This window comes from Corvus moneduloides, chromosome 8 (genome assembly GCF_009650955.1).
Source record: "Corvus moneduloides isolate bCorMon1 chromosome 8, bCorMon1.pri, whole genome shotgun sequence".
Taxonomy (NCBI): Eukaryota; Metazoa; Chordata; class Aves; order Passeriformes; family Corvidae; genus Corvus; species Corvus moneduloides.
The window spans coordinates 32,333,548-32,358,995 of record NC_045483.1 but is presented as its reverse complement, the minus strand read 5'-3'; the positions used below and the strand labels follow the sequence as shown (position 1 = coordinate 32,358,995).

Sequence of the window (25,448 nt, the reverse complement as noted above, 5' to 3'; positions counted from 1 at the left end):
CCCTCTGTGGAAGGTAAAGCTTTTTTCATAGTTACAGCTTTTTCTTTCTTGACTTTGCAAATTTGTCAGCCCTTTGCTAATGCTGGGGCCACACATAGGAGGAGTTTGACACATCTGAGTGCTGAGAGCTCAGTTTAAGCTAATCACAGATGACTGGGAGGGAATGCTGCCTTATTTTGTTTTTCCTTGTTAGTAGTGGGATAATAACTTTGGTGGGTTTTTTCCTCCCTCATCACCATATTGTGAGTGTGTGCATCATGCATGTGAAAAGAAGATCATAAAAGGCAGGAAAAGATGATCAAGAGCCCCCCTCACTGAGGTCCAGGAGAAATCAGAGCAGCTTCCTTCGGGAAAGAGAAGGTTTGATGGAGCAAGTCCATTCCTTATGAAGAAGCCTGCTGCTGACAGCGTTTAGTTTATTTTGTATCAGCTGTAGGATGAGGCAGAACAATAGTCCTTTAGGCAAAGCAGGACACTGTGTGTAAGCCATTGGATGAATCCTGAGCTTTGCAGTTGGATACTGCCTGTCCCATCTACAGGCCTGGAAGGTGAGCTGTTGAAAGAACACGGAATCCCTGGTGCTCTTCTCTCACCTCCATCGAGGGCTCTTATCACTGGCTGTAGGTGCAATGCCAGAAACTTGCTCTGGGACCTTTTGCTGCTTTGATACTACTGTTCTTTCTGGCCAGGGTAGGGGGAGGGGCAGGTAGGCATGGCCTGATGAGTTGCAATAGGATAAATAGCATAGGGCAACAAGGATGATGAAGGGACTGGAGCATCTCTCATGAGAAAAGGCTGAGGGAGCTGGGCCTGTTCAGTGTCAAGAAGAGATGGCTGAGAGGGGACCTCTTTAATGTGTATAAATATCTAAGGGAGGGTGTCAAGAGGGTGGAGCCAGACTCTGCTCCCTGGTGCACAGCAATGGGAGAAGAGGCAATGGCCAGAAACTGATGCACAGAAATTTCCACCTGAACGTGAGGAAGAGCTTCTTTCCTGTGCAGTCACCGAGCACTGGAACAGCCCCCCCCCGAGAGGCTGTAGAGTCTCCCTCACGGGGGATATTCCAGAGCCATCTGGATGTGATCCTGTGCCATGGGCTCTGGGGTCACCCTGCACAAGCAGGTGATCCACTGTATCCTTTCCAACCTGCCCCATTTGGTGCCATCCCACATAATCGCTCTTGTTGCTGCGGAGGGCTGTAGCCAAAAGAGGAGACGCGAGTAGTAAAACTTACACACGACAAGGAATACGATAGGGCCAAGAAAAGAGAAAAGTGTAAGCCCTCCGGGCCGCAGCGAGCAGGGTTCGAACCTGCGCGGGGAGACCCCATTGGATTTCAAGTCCAACGCCTTAACCACTCGGCCATCGCTGCTGACACATGTCCCCACCCCGGGCTACAGCCTTATAGCGCGTTCCGGCTGCCGCAAGCCCCGCCCCGGCCCCGCGTAGCCAATGGGCGCCGCCCCTGCCCCCCGCAGCAATGGCGGCCGCGCCCCGGCGGCGCTGGTGCAGGAGGAGTAAAGGACAATGCACGCTTGAGCGATTTTCGGCCTGAAGCACAGAGGCCGTGTCTGCTCCTGCGAATTAAACCTGTACAGCTGAGTCTGACAGGGAGGAGGCAGCCAGGAGCTACTACAGGAGACAGTAACCATTAGGTGTTGCATTAGCTTCTCCAGTGCGTTAGTATTTTTCCTGGTTTTACTCTTTCTTTCAGTTATTACAAAATGTCTCTATCATATGACTTTTATATGTATTTAAATTCGCTGTAGATAATTTTTTTTTAACCTTAGCAGCAGTTAATTGTGCCAGCAGTAGTACAGTGGAAATTAAATTTCACCTGACTTTCTACCTGTGCTGCAATGGGTAAAAATAATAATTTAACCTGATTTTTCATTCCTATAGTCAGAGCTTTTGTTTTATTTTTTTGTTTTAAGTAGCTGGAGTGATATTGATGACTCTGCTTCCCTCCCTCCATTTTTTTTTTTTTTTTTTGGGTATGATCAAGAAGCATTCTTAATAATTGTTTAACTTGCCTCAGCACCAAAAATATTGCTGGATTAGTAATGGTCTTAAAATAGGCTTATGAAAGTCGTCTGTTAGGACTTTCCTCTGGAACCTGACCCGGGGAATGTAGAGGACAGACGGACATTGGAAAGCACCAGGTGTTGCTATACTTTTCAGAGTGCTTTCAGTGCACCACGTTATGGCTGATGGGAAATTCTTAAAGAAAGGAAGACTGTCAGATCGTGTTTGTTGGTGAAGAGACACGGGTCTGGCCTGGCTTCTCTGGGTTCTGGTGCCGTGTCCTTTGGAGCACCGGATACTTACACAGAGTTTTGTGTCGTGACACAGACGGAGGGGTCATTTGTGTATTATCCACCTGGAAACCTCTGAATGGCTGATGCCTACACAGGAATAACCAATCCACCTGTGAAACCGCTGAGGGTTGGGATCTGGAGCTTGAGGGAGCACTCCAGTTCCATTTTCTCCACCAGATCTTGTTGGAAGGTGAAAGCCTAGAGCCCAACCATTCCAGGCCCATGGGCTTCTGCCAGGTTGCAGTGAACAGTCAAACCACACATGCAACATCCTGAACCACTGAAGCCTTGAAATAGACTGTGCTCCTTTTGTCTCACAGTTTGCAATGTCTAACTTCGATGTTCTGAATTTCAGAGCCTTACAGCTCTGAAATAGTTTCCTATTTCCTAGCAGAACTAAGGAAAAACTTTTTTTTTCTTTAAACAATAATTGCTTTGTGTTCATGTAGGACTCGAGATAAAATGTGCAATTTCAGTAAAACATAAATCCCGAGGTGGCCGAGAGTTGTTTGACAGGCACACAGTGTTATATTTAACCAACTCCATTCAATTGAACACTGAGAGAGAAACTCGGTGTCTGTCTCTTTGGAGGAAGTCGTTGATTGAGCAATGCTGGAGTGACCTCCAGTGTTCTCAGCGCAAGCTGCAAGTGCAGAGCAGAATGAGTGTGCGGGGACCAGGTGCAGAAAGAGCAGCTCTTTGATGTATCAATCCTCGCAGAGGAGCAGTGACAAAAGAGATTAGGGACAGAATGCAGAGTGCTACTGGAAAAAGTGTATTTTGAAAGTAAATTTATCTCCCAAAGGAATCTTAAAAGTTTTATTTCTTAATCACTTAAAACTAGCAAGATCTTGACACTGGAATAGGTAACAGAGGTCAGTCTGGTCTAGGACTGTTAAAGGTGCTAGGATAGAATTGTCTACATTTTTACATGTTTTTAATTTCTTCAGGTAAAGAGGACAGATACTGAAGAATCTTCAATAGCACATGGACAGATTAACTGACCACTAGCAAAAATGCACAAGGAAATCTTTAGAAATACAGGACTGAGCCCCAAGCACTTCAGTCCTTCAGGTTTCTTGTCTTTGTTGACCTTAAGTGCAGTGTCAATTTTGTAATGCTTGTTCCATCCCTTCTCCACCATTTGCTCTGTGGCCTTTTATTTAATCCATCTCTATCACTTTTACAAATTCAATAGTTTCAGCGTTTATTCCTGTTAGCAATCTATGATGCCTGCAACAGAAAAAATAGATTTGATCCTGCCTAAGCTAACAAATATTTACAGCCATGTTGGTAGAACAGCAACTTTGTGCCTATGCATAACTTAGAATATTCAAGAGCAAATTTTACATCTCCCTTGAAGAATGTGAATGAAATAATGGCTCCAACATAAACTGTGTATTACAACAGATAATGCTTGCACCACTAAAACTACAGAATTTCATATTTTCTCCCTGAAAAAACTAATAATTAACAGTAGGAAAACTAATACTGCATACTGAAGTACATTTCTTCTGTATTCCTCCTCTTTCTCTATTAGCTTGGTAGATCATTTAATAAAGCTGAAAGCATACAGACAATGAAAACAAGAATTTACTATAGAAAATTCTGTATGGCTAGAATTTCCCATTCCGTGAATACCTAAGAATGGATTTGGGAACAAGTTTCAGGTAGAGAATCAAAAGTGGCTTCATTCATTTAGTTAGGACATGTCAAACTTTCCCTTGTTTGCTTGTCGATGATGACAACATTTGTTGTGATATAATAGCTACTGGGCACCTTCCATGAAATTAATTGGTGTCCCATGGTATTTTTTATGAACATTATCTAGAAGAACAATAAAATTTTCTGCTAGTTAGGTAAACCAAAGTGTTGTTCTACTGCTGGTCCTTTCTGCTCAAGGATTTGAAGCTGCTGGCAAGGTAATGTTGGGAAAGTGCTGATGTTTTGTACTGATGTGTTCATTGAAGGCAAACAGCTGCAGCTTCCTGTGCATCTGTCTGGCTCTGCTTGCAGATGCTTAATCAACTTATTTAAAGCAACATTTTAAATGAAAGCAGCATGACATCTGTCAACACAAGTGTGTGAATAAACATGGCCTGTTTGCTAATCCTGCTTATGCAGCTAAATATTAATTAAGGTGTCTAAACAGCTATGCATATGCAAAAAGAGGCATACAATTTTATCCTGAAGCTTTCATTTTACTATTGAAAACGTGGCTCTTAAAGTGAACATACTGTAGAATCTGCTTTTGCCTCTAATCCTCTCATATGTTCAGTAATAGATCGTTTTTGGAAAAATGCTATTAGTTCTACTTAAATTTTAATGAAATTACAGGCTCAGTGCTACAAGATTATCAAATTATATCACTGAATGTTGTAGGTGTCAGTGCAGCCAAATGTTTTGTTGCATTCTTATTTTTAATAAATAATCTTAGCAAATTTAGGCACACGTGTGCTACTGGATTGGAACCTTTTTCCTTAATACATTTTTACCAAATTTACTGGGCTTTAAACAAAAAGCATGTTCCTATTTGCAACTGGTTTACCCACACATTTCCTACATTTTTATGAAAACAGAAGTTAAAATATGCTTTCAAAATCCAGTGATGCTGAATATCTTACGAAAATGCTCCTCTGGGCCAAAAATACCCTCATGATAGGTTTATTAATGAGACTTGGCTTTCATAATGCATCAGCAACATCATAAAGAGTAACATTCTTAGCACCTGTGTGAAAGTAAAATGTGCTTCTGACTCCCATTCTGTATTGCTTGACTTTTGTCCCTGTTCTGAGCACAGAGATCTGCGTGGATATGGAGACCCTGATTTACTCACCTTTTGTATGCTTCAAATCTTAAAATACATGATTTTTTGTTTAATTTATTTTTCATTTAATCATATTTTCCACTTTGTTGGGTTTTTTCCCCCCCATAAAAATAATATATGCAGTCTGTTTTAAATAGTTGTGATTAAAAACTGTGATTTTGCTGAGTTTTACAGGTTATATTTTCACACTGTCACTACAGAGAGGAATTATGATATTAGGCAGAGTCAGCAGGTGCGCCTTGTGTTAGTACCTGCAACTAGCAGAAGCTTTAGAAACTAAATCAGATAGTGGTCAATTATGAAAAATACCCTTCATCAGAAAATCTCTGTTGGTTAGTGGTTGGCTTAGTCACATCTGTGTGTAAACTTTAAATCTGTTTGTAGTATTGGCTGGTTGCAACTATCCTGGGTAAATGACCACTTTAGTTGCTATTATGCCTCAGAGATAGATCACAGCAATAAACCTTCCCAATTCTTGAAAATTAAATACTTTGTACATTTTGAATTGCAAGACCTTGAATGAAGGAAAGCTAAAACTCGGTAACAAATAGAATAAAACCAACTTTAATTATCCTTCAGAGGCAATTTACCATGGGTCTCTCAGTTCAATGTCCCCTTTTTTTGAATCGAGCTACTACAGATATGTTATTTTACAATATTAAAGATGTACTAATTACACACCTTCTGTTAGCATTGTATTTGTGCAGAAATCTGTGGTGTACAGTATTAGGACTCATGGTTGAAAGTTTGATTTTTTTATAGGTGTATGTTGGCGCTGATTTCTGTCACTGATGGGCTGCACATGGAGAAACAGTGATAGTGTGCTTTTGTTGAATTGTCTGAGAACCTTGGGATCTTCATAAATAATCCTTTTTAGTCTTTGATTATTCTCACCTTAACAGCCTATACTTCCTACTCAAGAAAAATATTCCTGGTGAAAATTCCAGAAGATAGTTTTGGAATGGAGCAGTGGAGGTCTTGAGATTTGTGTAAATCCCAAGAAGAGCTAAGCACAAGTTTATGAACTTCAGGCACTGCTGTTTCATTTCTGACACTTTCAGTGATATAACATTTTGCAATTTAAGCTCCCAAATGGCTAATTTCATACTGCATGGTTTCTCAGTAGGAGTGGGTTATTAGTGCCTGGTAAGCAGGCTGTTTTTCAAGAGTCATACCTTTAAATAACATTATTTATTGTTTGTATAAAACCATGTCTTATGGATTCAATATAGTTTTGACAAGCTTGATTAAATAATAAGGTACAAATGTGAAATATATTAACTTAATGTTTCCATTAGAAATAAATAAATTTGTAAACAACTGAAAATAGAAAGAAATTACTAATTACTGGATTTACTTACAGATAATAGCTGAAGGCAAATGGAGAGTCAAAATACTGGAATGTGCTCTCTGTAAAAAAAATAGATTTATTTCTGAACTGTTTCAAGTGACAGCTAATATCAAAAGTTATTGCAGGAGAGTGAAATTTTGTTAAAGAATCTGATGATAAAATTTTCTTTGGCTTATTTTAATCTAATTAATTTAAGAAAATACGATGACATCTATACTGGTGGGCACAGGGCTGAGTGTAAGGTCCCATGACTGGTCTCAGACAGTCTGTCCGTGCCCTGATGCCATTCTGGAGCTAGATTTAGCCACTCACTAGTTATGAATTTTTGATTTGCCTCCTGTGGGAATGAAATCCCAAGGTACATGAGACGCAGAAATGTGAACCAGCCAGGTTCCTTACCTGGATGATCACTGGCCAAGACTGGGATTATCTTCATCCCATGCAGATACGGATACTTTGTTTGATTTAAAATTTGCTTTGTTTTTATGGGTACCTTATCTGTTTCAGTTTTCAACGTGGTTGCCAGAAATGCAGTGTCTGAATGGGTCTAGCTCCCATTTACAGCTGCAAAATCCTACCCAGTCTTACAGCAGAACATAAGAAAGCAGAACCTTGTCTGGTGAACCAACTGGAGAGGGAATAATGGAGGACTGGAACAACCTACTAACCAAAAAATAGGGTGTGTCAGAAGGGAGGATACGTGAACACTGACATAAAATGATTTTAAATCAACCCCAACAAATAGGCTTAGTGCTCAGGTTCCCTCCCTGAACTACCTGTCACGGGGCGAAGGGAGAGCAGCGGGCCGGTCCCCTCAGCGCGGGGCAGGGGCTGGCCCCTCCTCACATGCGACCCCTCCCGTCGTGTCCGGTCCTCCTCGGGTCCCCACAGGTCGGACCCGTCCGGCCCCTCTCCTAAGGTCAGACCCCTCCCTTCGCGTCCCCTCAGGTCAGGACCCCTCCCCTAAAGTCAGGGTTACGCCCGGGTCCCCACAGGTCAGACGCCTCCGCTCAGGTCAAGCCCGCCTCTCAGGGTCGCGCGCTTTCCCCCTCAGGTCAGGCCGTGGTCTGGGTGTGCTGCCGAGCCCGCCCCAAGGAATGAGGGAAAAGCACCTGTGTCCTGTGGGGAGGAGAAGGAGCGAAGGGAAGTGGGAACAGGGCGTGTTGGAAAGCAAGTGCATGTGTCTTCAGCAGGTTGATGAGGCAGGCGGCCCCTTTAGTGTAGAAACTGAGGAGGATCTCGGGGCAAAAAGGCGTATCAGTGTCCCCCCATCGCTGAGGAGAGAATGCGGCTCAGAGAGGCGTTTCTGGATACTCTGGTGTATCCTGGACCTGGCTGTCTTTTGCTCAGAGCTTTCAGCATTTCAAACTGACTTCTGTGGCATGAATGGTACGAGCATGTAAGTAGGCAAAACCAAATTTTGTACAGGGGTTTTGGGAGGTCTCTTCTAGTGTAGTGCCTTCTGCTTTCTTTCATCTTGCCAGGGAAATGAATGTAGTTGCTCCTGCTGCCCCATTTCTGGCATGTTAGTACGAACTCTCCTCTCAGCCTTGCTAGTAGCTGCCTCAGCAACACTTGAAAATGCTTTCAAGGTCTTTTGTAAGAAGGTGCTTATTTTTACTGGTCTGGGATGGCAAGAGCCTTGTTCAAACCCTGCCAATTTTGACTGCTGCCCTGAAGGTAACCCAGCTTTTGAAGTAATTCCTCTTAATAAGCACCAGGAATTGGAAAGAGTTGTCTCTCCAGTTGTGAGAGGTGCCTGAACATAGGTGTCTGGCACCATTTTAGGCCCTTTTGGCCTTTTAAAGCATCCTCACGTCCAGCCCTTGCATATGTGGTTGAAGGCTGTGGGAGACCTGGGATGTCCAAGAGGCTTTTATGGTGGATTCTACAGTATGTAAAATGGTACTAGGTGCTTACCTTAAGCAGCTGAATCTTCATTTGATAAAATGATGGGACAAAAAGAGGAGTAATTTGCTTAATAGGTAAAACACTGATGCAGTTACAGAGATCTAATTATTTAAAAAGTGTAATAGGGATCATTTACATAACTCCACTTGTCTATATTGAACTTTGCAGTGAAGTGAATTGCATTTTGGTTTTTTTCAAATAACATTCATGAAGTAAATGAGAGAGCTAAGAAATGCTGAGAAGTACTAACTGCAGATGGTGAGATTCATACTTGCATTGTGTGATATAGTTTTTAATATAGTACTCAGAAAATTTAATTTTACTCCAGCAGCTTTCTTATCTGTTGTTGTTAATGTCTTCTAAATTAATGAGTGGCAGGTGAGAAAAGGACTTTTTTTCAGGGTTAAAGTTTCAAATATAAACCTGAGAGGAATGAATTATGAATAAAATTGTAAGCTTAATATGGCAATACCAAGTACATTTCCCCATAATAAATCACTGTATAACCTAGGAAAGTCTGCTTAGTTTATATGAATAATATTTGATGCTTTTGCATCCATAATCCTTTTTGCTGCATTCCTTCTATACATCTTTAAGTGCAGAAGACACTATTGAAATCAGTTGGCCATTGCATGACAGGGCTTAAATGTGATTGATTTTTTTTTTTCTTCCCCGTTCCTTGCAACTGTTTCAGTACTGTCTGTTATGTATGTCCAAGACATTTTTCTTCTCTCTTCTGTGTAGTCACAGTATGTGCTCCTTCCTTAGGTTTGGGGGTTTTTCCCTTATTCCTTGTTGAGTCTCCACAGTGCTGTTAGGTGGTGTTAGGTTACCTCAACCTTTAGGCTGTCTGTGCCCTTTTAACCCTGTAAATCAACTAAAAATAGCCGAACTGCTTTGGTTGAAATTTTCCAAAATGAAAATTCAGCCTGACACGTGGACCTCGTTCAAATTTTCAGACTGAATGATTTAAGACCTTCAGTCTTTAGCAGAATAGATGCAAATATTGAGCAGCCTCTGCCTTTTGGGAGTTTTAGGACGGTTTTCTTGTTCTACGTGTATTGTAAACTGCACTTCAGGATACTCTAGTTTCTATGTTAGCAGATTAGCCAAACTTCACTCATATCCATTTTTTAAATGGCTGCGTTGGTGGAAAATCTTACAAATGTGGGATTATCAGTCCGGAAGTGTGTTTTGAGTGTTTTGTGAAGGCAAATGGAGGAGATGTACACTGCATTTATATTTGAGTGGGGATTTACAGTAATGGCCTTTGCTTTCCTTCTTCCCCTTTCCCTTCTGATGTTCAGCCTAAACCTCACTGATTTTTAAGGAGACTTTGCCACTGGCTTCCCTGGTGCCTGATCTAGGTTCTAAAAGCCCTGTGTCAAACCTAGTTTGCAAGGCTGGGAATGGGCTTGGGTGTCTCTCAAGTGGTGTTTTCAGTAGCAAGTTGTCAGTGAAGTCAGGCATTGCCACTTTGGGAGGAGTTCCAGTTGAGTGCTGCCCTCCCATTTTGTTTCTTACAAACTGGGACTGACAGGCAGCCGTTTGCAGCCTTGCTGTTGGTGCCCGTGGAGTCCAGCTGCATCAAGAGGAGTTCTTCACAGAGCTGTTTCTAGGAGCTCGTTTAGTTAGAGTCGTGATTCAAAAGGTAAGATTGAAGAAGAATCTAGGCAATTTTCCTCTTAGTGGAAGTACATGAAGCTATAAATGGAACTATAGCTGCTTAAAAAAATAATCACTTCAAAAGTTTAAGAAAAGTTAAAAGGCTGGGTTTCTTAGCCAGCTTTCTGAAAAATGAACTTTTAAACATGATTTAAAATATCTGAATATTAAAAAAAAAATTCTGAATATTTTAAATCATCATGGTCTTATCACTTTAAGCCTGTAGCCGAAGTTGTGCAGTGTGTTTGCATATTTTCCAAATATGAGAAGCCATTTTGGAATATTGGAAGAGGAAGAGTAAAATGTTGCATGGATGCTATTATTTTAGAAAGTTTAGTTTACCTCCTAGTACTTTGCTGGATGTTGCACCTAACTGAAGGAAGTTTTGTGTAAATGTATGTTTATCACACCTCGGTGTGAAAATAATGACTTACTGCACAATATTACACCATTTGAAAAATTTTCTAAAGATAAAAGATTTATTATAATAGAGGGCTAAAGGAGGGCTGTTATATTCAGTGTAGCATTCTGCATATTTCAAAACCCTTGTGGCACACTTTTCTATTAAGTAAAATCAAAGGCAGGAGCCATGTTCAGACCTAGTGAAGCCCCAAAGGTACCCAACAGCAAAGAATTAGGCCTCGTGACAGGCATGCAGGAAAAAACGATAATGAATTCTTACTCTTTTTGCCTAGTTCAAATCCATTGATTAATGTTGGGAAATTAATTCACCTTGGAACAAAGTTTGGTTGGTTTTGGTTTTTTTCCTTATGGTTGCTCTTCAGCCAGATTGCTTTGAGTTGGAATGTAAGCGGAGGTTAGAACGGGCTGGAATGTCCTTAGGCTTTATTTCTGAAGCTCTTTGACCAGAAGTGCTCTATCAGCTGTCTAGGGGTTTTTTTGCTGAGCCATGGTGTGATTTGAAACTGGTTGCATGAGTTAATAAATAGGGTGCTGTGCAGCACTGGGAAGCCCACTGGAGGAATTAATCTCCATGTTGAGGTCTCTCTATGTTTGCAGGCATGGCATGGTGGGATTGTGGCTTTGCTTAAATACTGTTTTCTGTCCCTTTTCATTAGATTGTGCTTTTGTATGTGCTAGGAAGCTGCTTGCTAGCATCCAAAGTGAGGCAGTTTCTAAGAATCACTTTTATTTTCATGCATATCTCAGAGTCAACACATTTTATTTATATCTATATATAAAAGTATCAGTCACATTTGCTACCCTTAATTTTGGGGTTGTTTTGGGCATGTCTGTAAGCAGTGGGGAAGAAGAATACTATTCCAGAATCCTAAAACACTATTCAGATCACTGGACAAAACAAATAATGCAAACCTTTATATCAATTTGAAAACAGTTACATAAAATGGTACATGATGGTGAAGCATCCAGGGGTAGTGCATGGGTATGAAACAACCAAATCTGTTGGCAAAATCAGTAGCAGCTCTGCAAAGAGAAGAAAGAACCCCGTTTTTTACCTCACTGCAGCTGAGACAGACATTTTTTAAGCAAAAACCAGAGTGTAATGTTGTAATAGATAACTGTCAGCAAGGAACAAAAAGGGGAAATGGAGAATTGCATTTAACGTAAGTAAAATTTAAGCCCTTTCAGTAGCACATAGTGGAATTTTTGTTGTCTGTTATTTTAATGAGTTGAACAATACCCTATTTTTAGTGGAAGGTCAACTCAAACTTTGTTTGAACAGAGTCTCTGGTTCTGAACAGAGATAGGAACACTTTAAATGTGATAACAAAAGGGAAGGCTTGGAGCCAGACCTTCTTAACCTATCGTTAGGAGCTCAGATAGCCATCCATGTAAGAACTGTGTGCCACTTAAATAGACAGGAGTTGTTGTTCTGGGCTCAAACTGCATGCAGTGAAAATAGCACTGAGACTCATGTGAAAGGATTTTGGTTTCTTTTTCAAAAATTTAAAATCGGTCCAAAAAGTATTAATAGATTTTTTTTTTTTAGTGAAATGCTGCCATCTAATGTCACTCCACTTTCTTTTGTGTGGGTTTTTTTTTTTGTTTGTTTTTTTTAAAGTAAATGCCTTTAAATTTCCTTAAATATTAGAACTCTAGTATTGAGACCAGAAACTCCAGTACCTGCAAAAATGTACATGGAAGAAATGTTACAAACATAACATTCTTAAAGTATTTCTAGCCTAAGCAGTATTATTTTAATGCTGCTGTCACCCATAATGGTATATATCTAATAGAACTCCACTGATGAGTGAAATTATTTAGTTTACTGGTAATGTAGTGAAATACTGTCAGGGTCACAAGTTTCCATGTTCTACTTCACTGTGGAAGTTTTTTCTTGCAGTGGCTGTAGGCTCAGGACAGTCATACATTTTTTGGATAGCTGTTGGTTGAGAAACAGTCCAGCATGCCAGTACAAAGCCAAAAGCTGTGGAGCTGCTCAGCCTGTAGGATTCACACTTCTGCTGGAACATCTCCTGGAATTTGTTGGTGTCGCAGCTGGCTGGAATTGTGTGCATTCACCAAAGGAAGGATTCTGATAGGATGTTTAAGGGAGATTTCTGACCTTCCTAGGAATAAGCAATACTAGTATCAGCGAACCCTTGACATAGGAGTATGGAAGAAAAGATTGTGTTCTGGAGATATATAGTGTAAATAGTTTCTGAAAATGTTTTACTCTCCTCAGCCTGCTTTTTGGCCTCAGTTAAAGAAAGTGTGAGTAAGGTGCTTCAGTGTCTATTACAGTTTTATTCCAGTACTCTGCCACTGGCATTCTCTGTGATCTTGAGTAAATCATTTTTCCTCTGTGATTCTGTTTCCTTATGTGATACCAGAATACAACCTCTGCTTGAAACAGTGCTTTGATAGAAAACATGGTAGGAAAAGTAAACATGATTACTAAACAAGGAGAAGAGAGCTTGTTCTGAATGTTACAAACCTAGGAAAAATCTCAGTTTTTTATCTCACTAGATATAAGAAAGTTTTCATGAGACAAGTTCGTTGAGGTGTAATGCTTTACCCCACCTCAAAAGGTTTTTTTCATAAACCTTAGTTAAACCTTTTCATGCCACTAGGTCAGTCATGAACCATTGCTTGCCATGGGGGTTCTCCAATATCCATAAAGAACTAGGCTTAGGCTGTTTTCTTTTCCTTGGTAGATTGATTGTATGGTATGATGTGTGACATTGTTTAAGCTGAGAACTATGTTGAAGAACTTAGTGGAAATCTTCAGTTCTTGAGAATTTTAACTGCTCTTCAGATGTGGATTGAAAAAGTGCTCTAGGGAGGAAGTAAACACAGACAGAACTGAAAGGAAATGTAAAAAGAATTGCTGTGGTTTTTTGGTTTTAATTTTTAGAGCTGAGATTAAAAAAATCTTCCAGTTACTTCATTGCAAGCCTACACCTAAATGCAAAGCCTGTTTAAATAAAGCAGCTTTCAGTAAATAAATGTTATTAAATTAATGGGTCTGAATCTTGCCACCTTCTCCAGCTGTCCTTTGTGAAGTCTGTGCATTAATGGACATGTTTCTTGTTGCTAGTGGTAAGAAGTGATGAAATCTGAGATGGTTAGAGAGTAGCCTGACTTTGTCTGGAAATGTAAATAATTTAGCAGGTGTGTTATAGGTTTTCCCTGGTGTTAAATGGGCCAGATCCTTCCCAGATGTCGGAGATGTTGCTCCATTCCAGAGCATGCTCTGGCCTACAAAGTACAGGAGATCCTCTGTTTGCAGTACAACAGCATGGACTTTGCCTAAGCTAGAACATTTTAGCATCCTGAATATCTTATTTCATGTGTCAGCTAGAGGATTAAAGAAAAATGCAGTAGTTGTTTTTGTGGTTTCTATGAAGTCTGATTTGCACTCGCTGTATTGGCTCTGTAGCAAAAAGGCTAACAAATTTTATTGCCAGAGTGATGTTGGTACCAATTAGTGAAGCTGTATAGGAAATACTGAAATTAAGAACAAATAATAAAAAAACTCTATTACATGTTCTCAGCAATGGTTCATATCTTGGAAATCCTCAGGTGCCCTGTCCATGTGTATCGTGGTAAAAAATACAAATCCTGACTACTTTTTTTAACATCATTTTTTAGAAGGCAATAGGCCTTTGCATTTTCTGAAATTGCTAGGGTAGTATATTTTATGTCATTGTAGAGTACCATACAATAGAAAAAAACAACAGAGAAAACAAATTTGGTGCCAAGTTCCTGGATGAGAGCCTTATGAATCCCTTTGCTGTCCAGTTCAGGAGTCTGAGTGTGAGTCATTGCCTCCAGACTGAAGCTGGCATACAATCAGAATGCATGGCAAAACAGTTGCTGAGCTGAAAATTCCAAGAATAATCACTAGAAGTATAAGTAATTTCATGCTTCATGTCATCTAATTGTTCAAAACATTTTAAACTCTAAATTTTTTGGACATGCTTATGCTCTACTATATAGCTTTAAGGATGCCCATCCCCCTGCCGCCCCTCCAGCAGCCACTGTGTCCTGTCAGTCATCCTGAAATACACTGGAGAGCTTGTCAGGCAGTCCCTTGCAGATGCCTCAGAAGCCCAACAGTGAGCCAAAGCAGTTGCACTGAAGTTCCTAACACAAGAAAATTACATAGACAATTGCTTTAGTGCTGAATATGGACCATATATTTTCTAGGATAGGTGAGTGATACACTGTTGGCTTTCTAACAATCTAGCAGGAAATGGATTCTAAAGTAAAGGTTTTCTAATTTATGCAGAATGTCTTTGGCTCTGCTTTCTGACACTTATTAGTTTATGTCTGTATACAGTGTACTTATAGATAGTTTAGAAGCTGCAGGTACTGTGTTCACATTGCATTGCAGACGGATATAGACCTCAGCTGTTTTTCCAGTATCTTTTTCTTCTTACACCAAAAGACTCAGTAGTTCGGACATCTGACGAAAAGACAAAATTTTCATTATCTTGAGGTTGGCAACACTTGGTAGGAATGTGCAGGTGGTTGCTTTTCTGGCTGTTCTGGGACACAACTGTATCTGGTAACACATGCTTAACATCCTAAGTGTTGTAAGAGCTGCTGGTGTACAGTGCTGAGAATGCCTCCTGTAAAGGTTAATCTAACTGAGTGTGAGGTTATACAGCCTTTTACCAAAATGTCTTGCAGTCAAAGCCCCTGCTGTAATTAGGGGGATGTTATATTGAAGTAGACAAATGCATAAAAAAATAAAAAAGAAAATGAAGGTGGACTGTTGATTTTAATTTTCTTCCTGAGGCAAACATCAGATTTTGTCATCTTAATGAATATTATCTGGAAGGACAGAGGTTCGCTTACTAACTAAGTGGAAATGCCAGAGAAAATCCCAGGATGATTTTTACTATGTGTGTATTTTTCTTTCTATCACCTCTTATCCTTGCCTTAATTAAAAAAAAAAAATTAAAGAATCCAATTTAAGTTTTGATTAACCAGTATGGTATCTAGCAGTAAGGAGAACCTGGTAAGCTACAAATATGTAGTCAGAGTATCAAACTAATTTAAGATCTTGTCGTTTTCACTGCATTGGCTTGCAAAACTGTTTTCATCTTTTGCCTGCTTTAAGGAAGTTTTGGGAAGCATTAGAATTTTACTTAAAAAATATTGCTGGAATCAGCAAGTGAGCCTTTAAGTGAGTTATTTATACCTTAGAATATAATTGAAATTTTCTGAGACAGTATTTTTTGCAATTGACTTTCAGTTGATGTTTCGTTATGGGCCTGACTCAAGGCTAAAAGCTATTATTGGCTTGACTGGCTTTTGAACTCAGGGCTCGAACAAAGAATAAAAACGCTGATGTTAGACAATATGCTAAGGGTAAGAAACAAACAAGCAAAAACACAGAACAACCCAGAAAGAGAAAGTCATGACACATGGATTCACAAATGGCGTTGGATTTGTAACAACTTGTAACAATTTGAGAGTGCTCTGTGGTGGGATTCTGGTCACAGTGATCCTCTAGAAACAGGAATTGACTTTAATTAAAGCTGCATGTTTATCTGCCAAAATTTGGAAAAGGCCTGATTACTGCAGATAACGTGCAGCATACAAAATTGTGCTGTGAGAATGGAGAGCAAGCAGCGAAGGTTTTATTTCTCCATTTTGAGTAAAGCAGTTGCTGACACCCTCCTATCTAGGAATTGAGAGGAAGCCACTGCAAGGTTAAAGCATGAGGGTATCTGCAAAAGAATAACCTGAGTCATCTAGCAATTTCTTTAGATCTTAGTAGAAGCACAAAGGGCTGTCTCCATCTGGTTTACCTGTCCCCTTGCAACTGATGTATGTTTGACTGGAAAAAAATTCACAGCACAATTGATACCATCTGTTTGCAACTGTTGTGATGGATTTCAACAAGTGCCCGTATTTTGGGAGACTTGTGAAAACGTCAAAGATAAGGGTTGGTAACCAGCAACATCATAAAGATTTATTTTTTCTAAAGTGAATAAAAAGCAGATTCATTGAAATACTGGCCAAAGATTTAGAAAACCAGTGAAGTGCAGATAGTAAAAAAGGGTCTGTCTTTTCCAGAGTGCGAAATGATGTGCTTTGATGCAATCCCAGTGAAGCTGGAGGCCAATATCTTGTGGAATTAAAAGGCTTTTTGAATCAGGGGTAGACACAGCAAAAGCATTGCAGGAGCTTCTCTGCTGTGTGTTCACAGACTGCACCAACAGGCACAGCCAGGAGCCAGTGTTTGCAGCACTGCAGGGCAGCCAGAGGTGCAGGCGCTGTGGTGTTGGGAGCAGGTAAATGGCAATGTGCTTTGGGACTGAAGCTCACTGAGGGCAGCAGGTGTGAGAATGACAGACCTTAGTGGCTTTGAGAGCAAATTATTAGTATTGGGCAGAAAGAACCACTGACGCTTCCAATTTTGGGAGTCTCAAATTTTATTTCCTTGGTGCTTGTTAAAAGCATCTAAATGTTAAATGTGTAAAACATGGGCAGATAATTTGCTTTGACGTTTCTGGAGTTCTCTTTCCATTATTAATTTCTGTGGAAGGAAAGGTTTTATTCTGGTCAGTCTGATGTCAAGTTTCTCTTTTCTTTATCTTTTGGCTTGGAATTAAAAGTAAAAAATCAGTTCTTTACATTTGCTATCACCTGGCTGGATGCAGCTGAATTTGTGGGAACTTAGGTCTGCCACTAGTATAGTTTGTAATAAAAGAAAAACTTGGTGCTTGTGTAACATTTAATAAGAATAGCAAAACCCTAAATTACTTTATACCATAATTCTTTAGTTATTGCTCATATTATCTTGGCTTGTAAGTGAAATGTGGATAACTCTCCAGATCCATTTCTACACAACTTGCTATAGAAACCCTAGACCTCCTGTGTTGTATTAAATCAATGCTAGGTTCACTGGAAGGTGACAGTATATCTCTTCAGCCTGCACAATTGCAGTACCTTATTACTTTATTATGCAGCAGCAATGGTTGTAGTAAGTCTTGCTTAAAAAGGACAGATATCCATTATTTGTGTATTTGAAGTCTTTATTGGCTAAAAAGGTTTTGCCAAGCTGTGTTTTATGGGATGTTAAGTTACTGCAAAATTTAAAATGTCTTTTATTTTGGGACAGTAATCGGTTGCATTCCAACTAAAGCAGTTATAATTCTTTGTTGACACACACACATTTCAGGCTAATGGCCTGAGCCATGGCCCAGTGAACTCAGTGAAAACTATTAATTCACATCAGTAGATTTTTCATCAAGTTCCTAATGAATGATATATTCACTTTAAAGACCTTGCTTAGCTTTACTTCCATCTTATTGAATTCAGTAATAGGCTTTCTCAACTTACTCTGTCTCGACACTTAGAAAATATTTGTTATTGCAGGGTATAAAATAACAAAATGCTTCACTTTTCCCTGCTATTAATTTCCAGAAATTTTAAGGGCTGCTGTATGTTTTTTGTGCTTAAGGTGTTTATTATAACCCCTGTAATTTGGTACATGGAGTAAGATGCAGATATTGTGCACATAGCATTAATGTTTTTGTTTTGTGATAAATTCAGTAATGGAATTTAATATTTTTGCTTTAAAGCTCCTTTTTAGACTACTAGAGAACTTATATTCAGTGGTATTCTAATGCAATTATTCTTGTAGTTTAAACATGTGGTCAGTGTAGAAATCTGTGAGTGAAGATAAGGAGTTATATGTACTTTAAGTCTATGGTTTTACAGTTTATGTAAGTATCAGAATTTTTTTTCACAATTTAGAAATAGGGAATTGGAAAAATTAATTTCTTGAAATCGTAAGCCTGTTATGCAACAAGTCTGTACTCACATAGACAGTCTCTGGGCTCTGACAGAACAAGTGAGACTTGTAGTCATGGTTAATATTGGCTTATTGCACTTTTCTTGTTTTGTACCCAGGTGAAATGTCAACAAAAGCGCCAAACATTAAACTGAAAATTGATCCTCGGAATCTACAGATCCAGACATTTACAGTGGAGAAATTACTGGAACCACTGATAATTCAGGTATTTTAGAGTTGCAGAAAGTAAACTGGATAACCATAGACGGAAGGGAATAACTCTGAAGAACTTCAACTAAGAACTCTGTTCTGAAAGTCACACCCACAGCTCTTCTGCATTTGTACTTTACTCTGGCTCAGGAGCTCTCCAGAGGCATCTGCCTTCTTCCAGATTTTGTCATTCACTTGGTCACTTCCAACTTTGCCACCCAGTCTGTCATAATAAATGTTGCATGTTCTAGCTAGTCTCTTCCACAGTGTTATCTAGGAGATGCTTAAATGTAGAATACACTGCAAATGGTTTTCCAATGCATGAAATAAGTAATTCTTGAAAAGTTGTATTTTCCCCATTTGAAGCTTTGCCTCTCCCTAACTCACCTAATTTATTTTCTTTTATTAATTGTTCATTATCATATTTGAAATTTTTTGTGTGGTTTTTTTTTTTTGTTGTTGTTGCTGTTCTTTTCCTCCCTTACTCATTTTTCCTTTCTGGAAGGTTATTTTCTTCAGAAACCTTTTCTTTTTTATCATTATTTCATTTCCAGCTACTATTAACTGAGTTGCCTCTCTCTCATTTTGTCTGCCTTTGTTTATTTGTTTTTTGCCTGGATGATTGATGGTGTAAAACCCCTGGATTAACAGGTCAGTGGTTTGTGGAAGTTGTCAAGCTGGAGCATAATATGTGGATCAGTTATAAAATTAGTTTCAAAGCTAGTTTCAAAGCAGTAAGAATAGATGTCTTGATAGACTGCATTAAAAAACCTCTTGTAGACCACTAGGTCAGACTGCTCAGGCAGCTGCAACACTGGGGGTGTTTTTAGAGGAGGTAAAGAAAAGTAAATTTTGGCTTGAGTTTTGCAGGATCAAAGAAACCTGACAAAACAAAGAAAAGTGCAGTTCCAGAATAAAGCAAAGAAACCATCTAAGTCTTTTTTTTTTGTTTCCTCTCAGCTCTTCTAAACCATTGAAAAGCTTGAGGCTGTTAAATTGGAAATGCTTTGGTTTTAAGCAAATATAATTTTGACTGCCTTTTCCCTCTCTTAAGCTTAATGCTTTGCTTGTTTCAGACCTGTGGAAGGAAAACTTATGTTTTGAGTGGATTCTTCGACAGAAAATGTTGAAAATGTAAAAACAGGGATTAAAGCTAATACTCAATGAAGGGTGATTGAGAGGCTGGAAAGGTAATAAATGAAAACAAATCTGTGATTAGAAAGAGAATCAGACCAGTCACAGATAAAAATGTTGTTCTTGCCAGGTTAATTTTAGCAACTGATGCTTGGAACAGAGTTTAACTTTATTTTGAGATTTCTGTTGTAGTTTATTTATTTAATGGTCTTGTAATGCTGTAGCAGGAAAGAAACAATGGAAGTGTTTGAGGTTCTCTGAAGTCTGTCCTAGCCAGTTATGCTGAGTGTTAGGTTCACAGCATCAATATTGGAAAAAAATCAAGGCAAAACCAGCCTAGGAAGTAACTAGGAAGTAGTTGTGGAAATAGCTGCAGATTACTTGCTGGATTGACTGTTTTCCCTGCAATGTGCAGTTGACAGTGGTGATTACTATGAAACTCTGGAAACAGTATGGCAACTGTTTTGTGTAAAACCCTCTGTGAATTGGCAACTTCTCTATCCTTGGAAAAAAACAATGCCCCTGAATTACCCTGGGGGTTTCCCTCTGTCTGTGGCCTTTATTTTATTCCAGGTACTTTGAGGATGTTAGTTTTGAAAGGAAAGCTTCTCGGTCTGGTTCTGAATCAATGCATCTGGCATATTAAGAAAGGTAGTTGTGAGTTAGCATGGTTCAGCTGACAAAATGTTAGAAACATCCCTGCATTTTGGAGTCCCTTGGATCACTGATGAAAAACAGTTATGATGAAAGGCTTGTGTCCCTACCTGTCATCCACACCACAGACATTTGCTCACAGGGAAACACATGCTGTTGGTTTTAGTTCTACCTATGGTGAGTTTACCTTCTGCACACTGAGTGGGACTAGTTGGTATTTATTTGTGTGGGCAGTACTTTGGATTTGAAACAGTGGGCAGGGGTTCTGCTGTTGTCATTACGTCACTGAATTCACGTCTTGTTTTTCTTAAATGTCTAGGCATTGACATCTAATTACACTGAACTACATTTTAAACAAAAAAGAATGGTTTATGATTGATGCTTAAAAATATATTTTATGTTAAGATATTAAGATTTGTCTATTAAGATAAAGGTGAACTAAATATTTTGATGCTCAAGGTATGAAGACATTGCTTCCTGAACTACTGCACTATTAGAAGATTGCCTCTAAGTGCTGCCTTTAACTGAATATAGCCTTGGAAGAACTGCTTCACAGTTTCCTGGAAACTTAGTATTTGGGATAACCATGACCTCGTAAGAAACCCCACTCCTTCAGCCTTATAAGTAATGGCAATAACAGGCAACAGCAGGGTGACTCAGCTTTGTATATATGTATGTATATGTGTGTATATATATATATATACATGTATATGTGTATATATATGCATGTGTATGTATATATACACATATGTATGTATATATGGGGGCATGTGGCCTAGAAAATGGCTTAGAAACCCCTTGTGCCTTTAGCACAACTGTGTTGCTCCTACCAGAGATAGGCTGGGGGACCTGCTGTGCGTGGCAACAGGGTGTTCATAACCAGGCAATGCAGCAGGATTAATGGGGATATGTTTTTCTTTTTCCTTATAATGGTATCACTTTGACTGTCTATTCTGCCACTACAGTACAAGCTCTATTGGCAATGGCACACTGTATTAGTTCCTCTGTGGTTCAATTCTTTCTGTGTAGGATTGGATAAAGTTTTTACATCTGTGTTAGAGAATTCAGAGTAGTTTTTCTGTTTTCCACAGTCTCCATGGCAAAGAGCTATCTAACAAATTTTGAATTGTATTTGAGATCAGCTGCTGCCTCCAATATTTCCTGATAGTGATGCTAAAGATGCAGGGTCTTAGAGTCAGGAGAGTTCAACTGCAGGAATGATTATTTTTTAATGCTTTTTCATTTATTTTATTTCCTTTCCTCCTCAACATATGAATGAACAGTACATAGAATGATATTTAAAAAAAAAAACTCTACAGTAAAAATATGAGAAGTAGAATATATTATTTTCTAGTGAAATAGTGAGTAAATACTTAAGACTTAAAAAATACCTTTTATTTGAAAATTTTTTAGGCTGCTTCTAATTTTTGATGGTGTTTTATGCCTTTCTTATTGGAAGTATCAGCCTGTAATCTCAAACTCATTCTTAAAGATATGATCATTGAAACGGCCTTAAATGTTCTAAAACTGACATTAGAGAGTGTAAAAATAAAATATAAAGATTTTTATTCCCAATGCATTCTCTACCAGCTGGATGATTTATGTGCTATAAATAATTCCATTTTCTTCCTTTGAGCAGTAGTCAGAAAAATACCCAAGCCTTCTTTAACAACCTTAGCTAGAGTTATTTATGTTGCCATCTCCCTAGTGAGATGCCAAAGCAGTTGATGTCAAGTGGATGGTCCTTTTTCCCCCCCAGATTTCACAGGAATGGTATAGGGGTCAGGGCTTTTATGTTTCACAGATGTGTTTATAGAAATGTTACCCAGAGGATATTTGTCAGTTATGTTTAGAAGTAATGGTTCATGAAAAGCACTCAAGTGCATGAATTCATGGACAAGATCTGAAGGTGAGCTGAGGTCCATGTAGCACTGTACTGCCCATGCTCTGGCAGAGAGAACAGGATAGGAGGATTAAAAAGTTCATTAGTGAACTCAATGAAAATAGAGTGTGCTTTGAAATAGCTGTATAACAATTAACAAAAATGTTTCAGGAGTCTTTCCTCAGTGCAACAGCTTAAGCAATGCCTTAGAGAATAGTCTTTCAGAAACATTCTGTTGGAGTGTGGAGGCTGTACTCAGATCACGAGGAATGTGGAGTGGGATGGTTTATAAAAATAAGTTCTTTATGGTGCTGAAGTGGATTGTTAAACATACGATTTGGACAAAGCTGCAGTAAATCTAAATTCTGGGCAAATTGATGTACAGTTTTAATGTTGAGAGCACCCTGAAGAATTTGGCCATGCTCTGGCCACGGTAAGAAGTGGCCAAATATACTCCCTTGTAAGAAGAGAAGGCATTTTGAAAGGTGTTTGTAGTCATTTTGGGTATTTGTTCTGGGATACCTTGGAAGACTTAAGCAGGAAGTATAGGAAGATTCAGCACTTGGGGAGAGAAGGAACCTGGGAGGCGGGGTGTTGGTTGGCAGCAGCTGAACACGAGCCAGCATGTGCCCAGGTGGCCAAGAAGGCTGGTGAAATGCTGGCTTGTATCAGAAATGGTGTGGCCAGCAGGACCAGGGCGGTGATTGTGCAATGGTGAGGCCACACATTGAGTCCTGTGTTCGGTTTTGGGCCCCTCATGACAAGAGGGACATGGAGGTGTTGGAATGTGTCCAGAGAAGGGCAGAGGAGCTGGGGAAAGGGCTGAGCACAAGTCTTATGAGGAACAGCGGAGGGAGCTGGATGATTTTCTCCTCTCAGCCTGCAGAAGAGGAGGCTCAGGGGCACCTTCTTGCTTGCTCCAGCTCCCTGAAAGGAGGTTGTGGCTAGGTGGGGGTCGGCCTCTTCTCCCAAGTAACAAGTGCTAGGCAAGTTGCACCGAGGAAAGTTTAGATTGGATATTAAGAAAAATTCTTTCCCTGAAAGGAGTGTTAAGCATTGGAACAGGCTGCCAAGGGACATGCTGGAGTCACCCTCCCTGAAGGATTCAAAAAACAAGTGGATGTGGTGTTTTTAGGAACATGATTTAGTAGTGCACTTGGTAATGTTAGCTTGACAGCTGGACTTGATTTTGGAGGTCTTTTCCTACCTTAATCGTTCCATGATTCCTGCCTTGCTGAAACCTCCTCAGAGAGCTCTGGTATTTTTTTTAATTTTATTAAGAGCAGACTTTAAAATAAACTGTGGCAGGAGTTGGCATCAGGGTTAATGGAACAGTGACATTTCTGTTGGCTTTGCTTTGATCCTACAGAAGGAAGAACACGAAGATGACACATATTGAGTAAAATTGTCATATTGAATTCAATAGTTTTGCCCGTTCTTGGTATTTATGCTGAGCTTGCCTGTCTTTCTCTAAAGCAGAGGAAATCTCTTTGCTTATTCTTAATTGTATTTTTTTATTTTGAGAACAATATAAATTCACCTGTAGAACTTAAACCATTATTGTCTCTTTTGTTTGTTTTAAATGTAGGTTACAACATTAGTGAACTGTCCACAGAATCCTTCTAGTAAGAAAAAAGGCCGTTCCAAAAGAGCTCGTGTCTTGCTTGCTTCTGTGGAAGAAGCCACTTGGAATCTATTGGACAAGGGAGAAAAAATTGCCAAGGAAGCAGTTGTGTTTAAAGAGGAACTCCATGCAGCTCTTGCTGATGTCCGGAAAGAGAGTAAGTACATGGCAAACAATTCAGGCACCACAAGGCATTGTTTTAACCATGCCTGGTGTCAAAGTGAAGCTGGAATATATGTGGGAAATGTGTTCTGATGTGCAAATGTCTGAACTTGGAGCTGTCTAATTGTATATTCTGGGTTACCACCTATAAGGAGGTAAAGTGTGCAAGCTGGGCCCCATAGGAAAAAATACATATGTCAGTGGAAGTTTTGTTGTTTGGAATGTGTTGCTTTTTCTTTCAATGAGGACAGGATGCCTCTCAATCATTTTAGTGGCTGTTAAGCATGACTAAAAGTTAATGTGTATTTTAATTTTCTTCTTGAAAAGAACTATTTACCTGAATCCCAGACTAAGACCTTTGAGTTAAAAATTTAAAACCTGCAATCTTCCCTCTTTTGTACAGTAGTAAGGATTTCATTTGGGAAGGTATAATAGTCCAGTGTGGAGGTATGTTTTGAGAGTAGGAGGAAGATGGATCCTTTAACCTACCGTAAGATTCATCCCCTCCTGATAGAGCAGCTCCTCTCTGGTGAATTGTGTCATACTCTGTTTCCTCCTGACTCCTCTCCATTTTGAACCTGATTCCCAAAACTTGGCTAGTTTTTGTGATCTGCAGAGGATGTTGTATAGCCATTTTCTTGCTGGCTCTTTGTTGTTTTCTTGAGTTTTACTTTCCCCATGAAAACTGGGAATATTTGGGTGAACATGAAGGCCAGGCTGAAATAGTAGTAAGTTGGATGACCGACTTACAGAAATCACAAGTTAAAGTTCATGTATGTTTTAATTATATCACCCTACCCTTAGAGAAATCACAGGTTAAAGTTCATGTATGTTTTAATTATATCACACTACCCTTACTAAAGATGGAAATGATTCAGGTTTTTCTTTAAATTTATTTTATTTTATTTGGTCTTCTTGCACATGCAGCTGGGGTGGTTTCTGAGTCTCTGCTGTTGTTCACGGCAGTGATTACTTACTCTTGGCTTCCTCTGAATCCAGAGATGGCTGTGGTTTAGAGTTTGATCTATGCATGTGGTGTCTGAGATAGCTTAAGGTCCTTTGTGATTAAAGTGTTATGACCAGCAACTATCACTGTTATCTGTCACACTGAGCAGCTGAGGCTGTTGCAAAATCATTCATTTTGGAGTACTCTTAAAATGTTAGCCCATCCATTACAGGCTGATAACACAAGGTAAGAATAAAATATTTAGTTTTATATTGATTTTTATACATAGAGAAATTGAAAATGTGAAATATTTTTGTATTACTTATTGATTCTTGGCCCAGACCAGAGATAACTACAAAAATAAATAATACATAAAGTAGATTATATATACCCCATACATTTTAAAAGAAAGTTAAGTCCATGTTATCACCTATCATTATGCAATGATGAAGTGAGTGGTTGCAGCCCATCTCCCTTCAAGGATTTGCCAAACTGCACAGGTTAGTTTTAAGAAATTGTTGAAAC

At 39.3% G+C, this 25,448-nt stretch overlaps 1 protein-coding gene and 1 non-coding gene across 5 annotated transcripts in view; one reads left to right on the top strand and one right to left on the bottom strand.

Annotated features, from left to right (window-relative positions):
• Positions 1 to 1,290: 1,290 nt before the first annotated feature.
• TRNAS-UGA lies at positions 1,291 to 1,372 on the bottom strand. Its single transcript has one exon. It is a non-coding gene; the product is annotated as a tRNA-Ser (tRNA).
• Positions 1,373 to 7,614: 6,242 nt separating this feature from the next.
• Positions 7,615 to 25,448, top strand: part of CTNNA3 (catenin alpha 3) — a 438,358-nt gene continuing 420,524 nt past the window's right edge. For 2 of the 4 annotated variants that reach the window (XR_004241502.1, XM_032115985.1), the window contains exons 1-3: positions 14,593 to 14,712; positions 18,431 to 18,537; positions 23,780 to 23,972. Coding sequence is in view for 3 of the 4 variants with exons in the window: in XM_032115985.1 (XP_031971876.1) it covers positions 14,688 to 14,712; positions 18,431 to 18,537; positions 23,780 to 23,972 (325 nt within the window). In the remaining variant the exon portion in view is untranslated. Of the gene's footprint in view, positions 7,896 to 9,956; positions 10,059 to 14,592; positions 14,713 to 18,430; positions 18,538 to 23,779; positions 23,973 to 25,448 lie in introns of those variants that run through there. The other 2 variants (XM_032115986.1, XM_032115987.1) reach the window with 2 other exon arrangements.